General features: G+C 33.6%; 1 protein-coding gene across 1 annotated transcript; it reads right to left on the bottom strand.

Moving 5' to 3' along the window:
• Positions 1–8,648: 8,648 nt before the first annotated feature.
• On the bottom strand, positions 8,649–10,071 carry LOC122302989 (late embryogenesis abundant protein 2). The gene is made up of 3 exons (XM_043114504.1): positions 9,915–10,071; positions 9,647–9,781; positions 8,649–8,981 (listed from the first exon to the last, which is right to left on the bottom strand). The coding sequence occupies exons 1-3, from the start codon at positions 9,966–9,968 to the stop codon at positions 8,898–8,900; spliced, it is 273 nt and encodes a 90-aa protein (XP_042970438.1). The 5' UTR covers positions 9,969–10,071; the 3' UTR covers positions 8,649–8,897.
• Positions 10,072–11,497: the final 1,426 nt, after the last annotated feature.

The raw sequence follows: 11,497 nt of genomic DNA, 5'->3' as shown, positions 1-11,497 counted from the left end.
GAACCTTTTATTTGAATTCTTTGAAAAAGTGAATGATGTTGTCTTTGACAATTGAAAAAGAAGAACCTTTTATTTGAATTTTTTGAAAAAGTGAATGATGTTGTCTTTGACATGTGAATCTTTTTAAATTTGAATATGAAGTCTCATATGCCTATAAATAGATCATTTGAGAGCTTCACATTCACAACACCAAGAGTATACAACATTCATTCAAAGCTTTCATTCTCCCTTCTCTAAACATTGAGCCTTAATCCTTGTTCATTTTGAGAGATATAGTTTGCGCTGTATTGTTCTTATTTCACTCGTTGAGGAGTGTTTTCTGATAACCTACCCACTATCAGCTTTTGTATCAGAAAAAGGGTGTGTATAACCCTTGTGTGTGTAGAAAGTATTCTACACGGGGAATAGTTGAATCACCACGTGTAAGGTAATTGCAAGTGTAGAGGGTGTTCTACACGGATCCTTTGTAGCGGTGTTGTTCAAAGGTGTAATAGGTTTCTATCTCCACCTGAAGGAGGTTGAATAGTGAATTTGGGAATCCTCAAGGGGTAGCTTGAGGCGAGGACGTAGGCAGTGGGGCCGAACCTCGTTAACATACTGAGTTTGCTTCTCTCTTACCCTTACTCTTTATATTTATTGTTATTTCATATTTTGTTTATATTTTATATTATATATTTGATTTATAATTGTTATTTTTTTTTAATACAACTCAATTCACCCCCCCTCTTGTGTTAGTCATCTGGGCAACAATTGGTATCAGAGCTAAGAGCTCTATTATAAGATTAACTATCTTTTGAGTTAAGATCTTATGGCTAACATTGCAGCTTCATTTGGTGAAGGTCAATCTAGTAGTCGGCCTCCACTCTTTTGTGGAGATAATTACTCATTCTGGAAAGTTAGAATGAGAATATTTCTTCAAGCTCAAGGTAGAGAAATATGGAAATGTATTGTAAATGGACCTTATATTCCAACAAAAGTGGTTGGTGGAGTAAAGGTCAAAAAGGAAGAAGAAGAGTTTGATCGTGAAGACGATAGACTTTATACTTTAAATTTAACTGCTATGAATTTATTATATAATGCTCTTAATGGAAATGAGTTTAATAGAATAATGAATTGCGCTACGGCAAAGGAAATTTGGGATAACTTGGAAGTAACTTATGAAGGAACTTCGCAAGTCAAAGAATCAAAAATTTATATTCTTACTCATGAATATGAAATGTTTAAGATGAATGATGATGAATCTATTTCTAGTATGCACACTCGTTTTACTAATATCATAAACAGCTTGACAGCTCTTGGCAAAGTTTATTCCAAGGTGGAGATAGTAAGAAAAATTCTCAACTCTTTACCAAAACGTTGGGAATCAAAAGTTACAGCTATTCTTGAAGCTAGAGACCTCAAGAAGCTTGAAGTCAATGAACTCATCGGGTCACTTATCACCCATGAGTACACATTGAAAAGAGGAGAAGAAGAAGGAAAGCCAAAGAAGAGCTTAGCACTTAAAGCTGTTCCTCATGAAAGTGAAAGTGATGAAGATGAGGAAAATGACGATAAAGATGAAGAAGTTGCGATGATAACAAGAAGAATTCAGAGGTTCTTGAAGAAAAATAGAACTCCTCCGAGGAAATCTTTCAAAAAGTTTTCCAAGAAAGATTCAGGTAAAAACGACACTTTAATTTGTTATAAATGCAATAAACCTGGTCATATCAAGCCAGATTGTCCTCTGCTAAAGAAAGATCGAAACAAGGGCAAGAAAGCAATGAAAGCTACATGGGATGATGATTCAAGTAGCTCAGATAGTGAAGCAAGCAATGAAGAATCAGCAAATCTTTGTCTTATGGCTAAAGATGACATTGAGGTAACAAATCTTGATAATATTGAAAATCCTTCATATGAAGAATTGCAAAATGTTTTAGAAGAGATTTATGAGGAATTTGAAAAATTGGGTATCAAGTATACTGCTTTGAAAAAGAAAAATTCTTCTTTAACAAACGAAATTGAAATTTTAAGAAAAGAAAGTATCATTTTGAAAGATGAAAATCTTGAATTGAATAAGAAGAAAACCGATTTAGAAAATATTGTTGAAAACTTTACGAATGGAAAAAGAAATTTTGAAAAACTTCTTGGTAGTCAAAGATGTGTTTTTGACAAGGCAGGTTTGGGATATATGCCAAAACAAAAATACAAACCTTATAAAAATTTCTTTGATAATCATTCTACCTCAAAGACTAATATTCAAAATTCTTTTCATAAAAATAATTTTGTCAAAAAAGGATATTATTATAATCATTCAAGTTTTTCATATATGTCACATGCTATTTGTAATTTTTGTAATAGAAATGGTCATAATTATCATACTTGTCCTATTAGAAGAAATCATACAATGACTATTAGGGCCATATGGGTACCTAAAAATCTTGTTTCTTCTAATACTAATAAATAAAGGACCCAAAGAACTTGGGTACCAAGAAAAATCATTTTAATTGTTTTTATAGGTATGCATGAAGTCATCCACAAGCAAAAATAAGTGGTTTTTAGATAGTGGATGTTCAAGACACATGACGGGAGACAAGACTAAGTTCTTTGATCTTAGATCTAAAGAAGAAGGACACGTGACATTTGGAGACAACTCGAAAGGGAAGATCGTGGGAATAGGTAAAATTGGTAATGAATCTTCTCTCATAATTGAAGATGTTCTACTTGTTGAAGGTTTAAAACATAATCTTTTGAGCATAAGTCAATTATGTGATAAAGGATTTACAGTTACTTTTAAAATGGATAAATGCATTATTTTGAATGATCATGATTGTAATATTTGTTTTATTGCTTTTAGAAACAATAATGTTTATACAATTGATTTTGAAGAAATTACCTCACAAGATGCTATTTGCTTGTCAGCTCAAAATGAAACTAGTTGGTTATGGCATAGAAGATTAGGTCATGCCAACATGGAACTTATTTCCAAACTTTCAAAAAATGATCTTGTGAGAGGTTTACCAAAAACATATTTTCTTAAAGACAAAATTTGTGATGCATGTCAATTTGGTAAACAAACAAAAACTTCTTTTAAAACTAAGAAACATATTTCCACTACTAGACCATTGCAACTGATACACATGGATCTTTTTGGACCAAATAGAGTTGCAAGTCTAGGAGGAAAATATTATGCATTTGTTATTGTTGATGATTTCTCTAGATATACTTGGGTCATCTTTCTTGCTCATAAAGATGAGGCACATAATACCTTTACCAAGTTATGCAAGAGAATTCAAAATGAAAAGGGCTATACTATTTCAAGTATCCGAAGTGATAGGGGAAAAGAATTTGTTAATAAAAATATTGAAACATTTTGTGATGAAAACGGTTTTATTCATAATTTTTCTGCTCCTCGAACTCCTCAACAAAATGGGGTAGTAGAGAGGAAAAATAGATCTCTTCAAGAGATGGCAAGAACAATGCTCAATGAGAACAACTTGCCTAGTTATTTTTTGGCCGAAGCGGTAAGTACTGCATGTTATGTTATAAATAGAGTTATGTTAAGGTCTAAATTAGATAAAACCCCCTATGAGCTTTGGAATGAGAAAAAGCCCAACATTGGTTACTTTCATGTATTTGGATGCAAATGTTTTATTTTGAATGACAGAGATAATTTAGGCAAGTTTGATGCAAAATCTGATGAAGGTATTTTTCTCGGGTATTCTACTAATAGTAAAGCTTATAGAGTATTCAACAAAAAGACTTTAACTGTACAAGAATCTATGCATGTAGTATTTGATGAATCTAATTCTCCACTCTCCAAGAAATCTATTGATGAAGAAATAGAAGGTATAAATAACACAGAAAGTCTCAATCTCAACAAAGAGAAAGCAATAGAGGAAGTTCAACATGGAGCCATCAGGAAAGATCATCAAAATTTAATAAAAGATGCAACCAAACAGTGGAAATTTGTGAAAGATCATCCAGTGGAACAAATTTTGGGAGAACCTTCACAAGGTGTAAGTACTCGATCATCTCTTAGAAATATTTGTAATCATACTGCTTTTCTATCTCAAATTGAACCCAAAAATATTGATGACGCACTTCTTGATGAATCTTGGATTCTAGCTATGCAAGAAGAGTTGAATCAATTTGAAATAAATGATGTTTGGACACTTGTTCCTAGACCCAAAAATTATACTATTATTGGAACAAAATGGGTTTTTAGAAACAAGAAAGATGAGTCTGGAGTCATTACTAGAAATAAGGCTCGACTTGTAGCCCAAGGTTTTAATCAAGAAGAAGGAATCGATTATGATGAGACATATGCACCTGTCGCAAGATTAGAAGCTATTCGAATGCTACTTGCATATGCTTGTTATAAAGATTTCAAACTTTTTCAAATGGATGTTAAAAGTGCTTTCTTAAATGGTTTTATAAATGAAGAGGTATATGTTGAGCAACCTCCAGGTTTTGAAAATCATATTTCCCCAAATCATGTTTTCAAACTCACAAAAGCACTATATGGACTTAAACAAGCTCCTAGAGCTTGGTACGAGAGACTCAGTGGTTTCTTGATTGAAAAAGGTTTTTCAAGAGGAAAAAATCGACACAACTCTTTTCATTAAATATGAAAATGATGATATTCTTTTGATTCAGATTTATGTTGATGATATAATATTCGGTGCTACTAATGAAAATATGTGTCAAGTTTTTGCTAAGACTATGCAGGAAGAATTTGAGATGAGCATGATGGGTGAACTTACATTCTTTCTCGGATTGCAAATTAAGCAAGCAAAAAGTGGGACATTCATCAATCAATCAAAATATATTAAGGAATTACTGAAGAAGTTTGGGATGGAAAATGCTAAGGAAATTGGAACACCAATGAGCCCATCAACTAAACTTGATAAAGATGAATCCGGTAAGCCAGTTGACTCGAAGATATATCGAGGTATGATTGGTAGCTTATTATATTTAACAGCCAGTAGACCAGATATTATGTTTAGTGTGTGCTTATGTGCACGTTTTCAATCATCTCCAAAAGAATCACATTTAATTGCAGTTAAGCGCATTCTTAGATATCTTAGTGGTACAATTAACCTAGGGTTATGGTACCCTAAGCACACATCTTTCGATTTAATCAGCTACACAGATGCAGATTATGCTGGCTGTAAAATAGATCGAAAAAGCACTAGTGGAGCATGCCATTTCTTAGGTCATGCATTAGTTTCCTGGTTTAGTAAAAAACAAAATTCTGTTGCACTATCTACTGCTGAGGCAGAATATGTTGCTGCGGGTAGTTGTTGTGCTCAAGTTCTCTACATGAAGCAACAACTTGAAGATTTTAAACTCATGTATAATCACATTCCAATCAAATGTGATAATACAAGTGCTATAAATCTTTCAAAGAACCCAATACAACATTCTAGAACTAAGCATATTGAAATAAGGTATCATTTTCTTCGAGATCATGTGCAAAAAGGTGATATAATGTTAGAGTTCACAAACACACACGATCAGTTAGCAGATATTTTCACAAAACCTTTACCAGAAGATAGATTATGTATGATCAGAAGAGAAATAGGTATGATGCATGCTATGAATATCTCTTAAAAGATAGACCTGAGTCAATAAAAATAGAGATAGATTTTTTTTAATACTTTTACATAAATTTGAGATTCTTAGCCTCATGTTTGAGACGCTCATTCTCTTCATACAATATCATGTCATTCTTATTCATGGGAACCGGCAAGCGGAATGAAGAATCTAATAAAGATTTCAACTGTTTATTCTTCTGCCGAATGATTCCTTCCCTTGTGTGAGACTCTTGAACAATTTGTTGAAGTACAACAATTTGTTCTTTGAGCTTTTCAACTTCGTGATTTTTGGCTTGTAGCCGCTGAGAAAAAGCCACAATAGAGGAAGAGTAGCGAGTCCCAAGACTCACCAAGTCATAAATAGCATCAGAATCTGACTTATTAGTCAGATTATTATTTTCTTGCTGCAACATGGCACCAATGGTAGCTGCAGAAAGAACAGGAGGTTGAGATGCAGAATGCCTCATGGATGGATCTAGAGAAATGTTAGAAGAATGAGCCATTGAGAAAAGAATAGAAGGCTTAAAACGAGAATGCTGAAGGAATGCAGATGAGTTATAGAGATGAGATGAAAACTTGATGCGGATTAGATGAACTTCAGGACTGATTTTATAGAGATAGCATAAAGAATAAGACAAACTATTTTCTCTTCAAATCTTATTTAGTCAAAAGAAATACAAGATATGCTGGACACACATTGTCAAAAGTTTTCTTACTAAGCCAGCGAGATTAACAGTAGATTGTCCCTATTTTTCTAGTAAACGATGAACCTCTGCTGTTATCTGCCGATGTTGACCTTGTATCTGAACCCTTTCTCGTTCCAGCTCTTCTATTCGTGGTTGCAGATCATGAGCATACCAATCTGCAAATTTTTTCAACTCTTGGTTTTCTTGCTTTAGCCTTTTATTCTCACTATCCTTATTAGCAAGCTTCTGTCGTAACTCAGATATTTGCATGTTAAGATGATCAATCTCACTCACCCTCGCCATTAACCTTCGAGACATGATCGTAACAGAGGCAGCATATTGATTACTGAGCATTCTTGATTCTGCAATAATCTCAGAATCAGCCTTACTAGAAAAACGGTTCACTGCTCCTATCATGGTATTGACGGCCTCAGGAGAGAAGATTGATGATTGATGCGTCAAGGGTTCCTGATTCAAGTCTGGAACATTAGTGGAAGAGAATTGCTCAGCCATTCTATCGTTGTGGAAAAACAGAACTCAGGTCAAGAAGTGATTATTTTTTTGGCATCCGATAGATGAAAATGATCATTTTTTTATAGAAACTCGGAGCCTTCAATCCCGTTTGTCAACAACATCAGGCGATTGTTTAAATCTTCAGCCGTATTAAATTCATAGAGTTAGGCCTCGAGGCTTTGCAGCACTTGTCGGGTCACGGACGGCTCCATTTTTCAACTATCTACAGTGACTATTAAACGCATCGTTTTCTTCAGTCCATTTACTTGTTGCGGATCCTTTTTAATGATGCCAAAAGGGGGAGAAGTGTTAGACTAGAACATTAACACTGTTTAAATTGCTAAACTTGTTATATATGCTTGGAATTATATTTATACTTTTGCTTGAAAAACTAACGCACATTCTCAGGGGGAGCTTAAGTATTAATACAGGTTTCAGGTTCTATCAAGTATTTGTCATCATCAAAAAGGGGGAGATTGTTGAACCCAAGATTTCAAGTTTTGTGTAATTATATATTTACACATGGATTTTGATGATAACAAATGAATTCAAAGAATAAAGAAGTCTCAAGCTCAAGTTGTCTACACAATGGAGTCAAGCACATCAAGGAAACAAGCATGAGCAAGAAGGGAACAAGTTCACATTAAAATTATAGAGTAATGTTGTAAATCTCTTCAAAATTCGAAATTAGGATTAATGCTCAAAATTAATATTTTATCATAAAGCATTAAAATACATTTTCCACATGTGCATGAATATTTTTGAAAATTAAATTTGAAAATTTTGAAAGATGATTGATTGTCATCTTTTGCATGTGCATGCCTTGATTAAAGGGTTGAACTTTGAAAATATTAAAGATGATTGATTGTCATCTTTTGCATGTGCATGCCTTGATTAAAGAGTTGAACTTTGAAAATATTAAAGATGATTGATTGTCATCTTTTGCATGTGCATGTTTTATTTGAATATTTTCAAAAGTGATTGATGCTTTTTTAGACTTATACAAAAAGTAAAAGATTAGGTTTGAATTTTTTGAAAATGAAAATATGCTCATTTTGTCATATGTCAAAAGTAAAAGATTAGGTTTGATTTTTTGAAAAAGTGAATGATGTTGTCTTTGACAATTGAAAAAGAAGAACCTTTTATTTGAATTCTTTGAAAAAGTGAATGATGTTGTCTTTGACAATTGAAAAAGAAGAACCTTTTATTTGAATTTTTTGAAAAAGTGAATGATGTTGTCTTTGACATGTGAATCTTTTTAAATTTGAATATGAAGTCTCATATGCCTATAAATAGATCATTTGAGAGCTTCACATTCACAACACCAAGAGTATACAACATTCATTCAAAGCTTTCATTCTCCCTTCTCTAAACATTGAGCCTTAATCCTTGTTCATTTTGAGAGATATAGTTTGCGCTGTATTGTTCTTATTTCACTCGTTGAGGAGTGTTTTCTGATAACCTACCCACTATCAGCTTTTGTATCAGAAAAAGGGTGTGCATAACCCTTGTGTGTGTAGAAAGTATTCTACACGGGGAATAGTTGAATCACCACGTGTAAGGTAATTGCAAGTGTAGAGGGTGTTCTACACGGATCCTTTGTAGCGGTGTTGTTCAAAGGTGTAATAGGTTTCTATCTCCACCTGAAGGAGGTTGAATAGTGAATTTGGGAATCCTCAAGGGGTAGCTTGAGGCGAGGACGTAGGCAGTGGGGCCGAACCTCGTTAACATACTGAGTTTGCTTCTCTCTTACCCTTACTCTTTATATTTATTGTTATTTCATATTTTGTTTATATTTTATATTATATATTTGATTTATAATTGTTATTTTTTTTTAATACAACTCAATTCACCCCCCCTCTTGTGTTAGTCATCTGGGCAACACAGTATTATTATTACGTTTGCATTATTGTTAAGCCTTTATTACATCTGCTATTACAATGAAGAAGCTGGCAAAAGTATGAAAATCAAAAGGCTCTAGTACAACCGACTGAAGAGTTCTTTTGAAAAGAATGATCAGATCGACCATGTGAAAGCAAAAACCTAGAGAAAACCTAAATCCAACATGCGTTCAATGCAGCATGCATTACGAGAGGAGACCCGTGCAATAGGTGGTTTTGTTTCATTGCTTGTCATGACTCACTCCAAGTGTGCTCTTGACAGTGTCCATTGCGCCCTGAGCCATGCCTTTTACCTGGTCTCCTGTCTGTAACAACAAAAATATTGCACTGTGTGTGAAGCTCCGGGCTAATCAAGCTGGAAAATACCTTTAAAATGTGGCCTACAGTCTACAGAACCAGATCAAAAGTAACGTCGTACCAGTACCACCAATTTTTGTTCTGCACATCTTATATTAGCTCAGCCGAGAGTAGCAAATCCATTATTTTCAGTAAGAAAGTATATAGTTTTTTTATTATTCTGATCAATCTTCAATTCGTAAAGATACGATATTGCCCTGCAATATGATCAACTAGCAGTACCCTTGATCATACGAAGCATGTGGTGCAAGAAGTCCATGCATGTGTCTTACGCGACAGTACCTTCTACTTTTCCATTGCTATATAATTAGTATTTGAAGCGTTCTCATTTATGTGAATACGTGTGTTGTCTTATATGCAGCATTAATGTTATATAAAACCATATATATGCTGCATATATATAGGTTTGTATACAAGCCCATGTGGATCTCTTAGCATATTAGTCCCAACACTGTGATGTGCGGCTAGAATCCCGTTTTTCATATTGGTTTTTATTGAAAATTGACATGACACGAACCCAAATCACACACCCAGACACATCAAAAAGTGAGGAGGCCAGGTCCTAGAGGCAGAAGACGTACGGGGGAAAAACAAAAAAGGAAAGAAAGACAACCTGCTGGAGGAAGCCGGCAGCTTGCTCCTTGTTTTCTGGGGCAGAGTTCTTAGCTGATTGAGCTGCATCAGCAGTCTTGTCCATGGCTGCATTCGCTGTATCCTTTGTGGATTGCATCCACTCGTCAGCCATGGCCTGCATCCCCAATAAAATGCTCAATATTTGACAGGCATACTTATATACACGTACTGAGCTGAAAAGGGTTCTAAGTGGCTAGATAGATTTACATCTGTATATCTATATATATGCACGTTTATTAAATTCCTACCTCGCCCTTGCCTTGGGATTGCCCTTCCTTGAGATTTTGCTTTGCACTGGACATATTTGCTAAGAACCAAAACAAAGTACTACAATGCCTGAACTATGTAACCAAATTTTGTATCCTTGATCTCGACGTTGTAATTCTCTGTTTGTTTGAATTGTATTTATAGCAGCAAGGAGTACATAGAGAAATGACATGTGGGAGTTGGGAGATTTTCCTGGGCACACGTGTTTGGTTGATTGAAGGTGCAGAGCGTGTATTTCTGCCTTTGAAATGGGCATTTGGGTGACCGGATTTAACTGCATATCGTCCAGAACCACGGAGCATGGAGGAAATTAACCATGCAACACCAAGAATTGCTGAACCGCTAGTAGCAAAAGGAAGAAGAGGAGATAGAAATGATTTTTATTTTAAGAAGGAATATTATTATCGAGAAATATTCTATCCACAAAGAGATTACTCAAAAATAATCTCATAAACTGATATGGCTTAATATAATTTGTCAGATTTTAAAATTATTTTTATTGTAAAGTAGATCTAACGGATCAAATGAAACTACATCAATTGTTGAGATTGTTTTTATATGATTTTGTGAATAATTCCATCATCTCTAATCATATCCACAATCGTGTCATATCTTAAATAATTTTTCCATAACATATGAAATTGCTTAAAATGTGTCCATCAATCAATGGGAGCAGAGATAATAAACCTGAAGATAAAAAATAATACTCTCTTATTTGCATGCTACAAAACTATATGCCGTGGATGTGAACAAATTTGTGACAAAATGTCCAAACCCTACATGTTAGGGCGAGCTTTTCCAAATTTCTTTGCCAGATTTTTTTTTTTTGAGGCAAAATGTTGGTCGATATTAATGATTTATGGACCTCCTGTTCTTCTGTATTAGAAACATGTATGGATGATCTTGTCATTCATTTTGGTTGGCCGATTTGTAAGAAAGATCACGAGGAACTGAACTATCGGTATCCACAATCTCCTATGAACGTGGCCATAGAATTCTACTGTCTGCATGTGATTCCACAACTGCACACCCAGCTGGAGGATTACGTTCTGTTTCGCCAAATGGAGAATTCTAATCCCAAACATAAAATTTTTATTTATTACCATAATTTTTTTAAATTTCTATATAAAATATAATAAATAATTTAATTTTTTCTTAATTTTTTTAAATTTTAAAAAAATTATAATATTAAAATATAATATTTTAATCTTTCATCTAAAATTTCAAATTTTTATCTTAAAATTTTTAGAATATCTACGTTGGTCTATACATATATAAAGTCATATTATATAGCCTAAATCTATCTATATTAGATTATATATCTTCAAATATTTGCATAGTTATAAATAATATGTATTTTTAGATGTTTAAAGATCTATTATTCACTCTCCAAAATATATTTTACTTATTCTTTCTCTTTCCTCCCACTCTTTTTAAATATTTTCCTTTATATATTTTATTATATATTTTACTCATTCACTTTTTAAAAAATATTTTACTCAAATATTTTACATATTTAAAGATCAAACTCGTGCACCTCTCACAGATTCTGAATATATATATT

This window comes from Carya illinoinensis, chromosome 1 (assembly GCF_018687715.1).
Source record: "Carya illinoinensis cultivar Pawnee chromosome 1, C.illinoinensisPawnee_v1, whole genome shotgun sequence".
Taxonomy (NCBI): Eukaryota; Viridiplantae; Streptophyta; class Magnoliopsida; order Fagales; family Juglandaceae; genus Carya; species Carya illinoinensis.
The sequence above is the reverse complement of the archived record's forward strand: the minus strand, read 5'-3'. Positions and strand labels throughout refer to the sequence as shown.

Coding starts and splice junctions, on each gene's coding strand:
- LOC122302989 (XM_043114504.1), bottom strand. CDS start 9,968: ATGTCCAGTGCAAAGCAAAATCTCAAGGAAGGGCAATCCCAAGGCAAG. Junction 9,782..9,914: donor AATCCCAAGGCAAGGGCGAG/GTAGGAATTTAA, acceptor TTGGGGATGCAG/GCCATGGCTGACGAGTGGAT. Junction 8,982..9,646: donor CTGCCGGCTTCCTCCAGCAG/GTTGTCTTTCTT, acceptor TTGTTGTTACAG/ACAGGAGACCAGGTAAAAGG.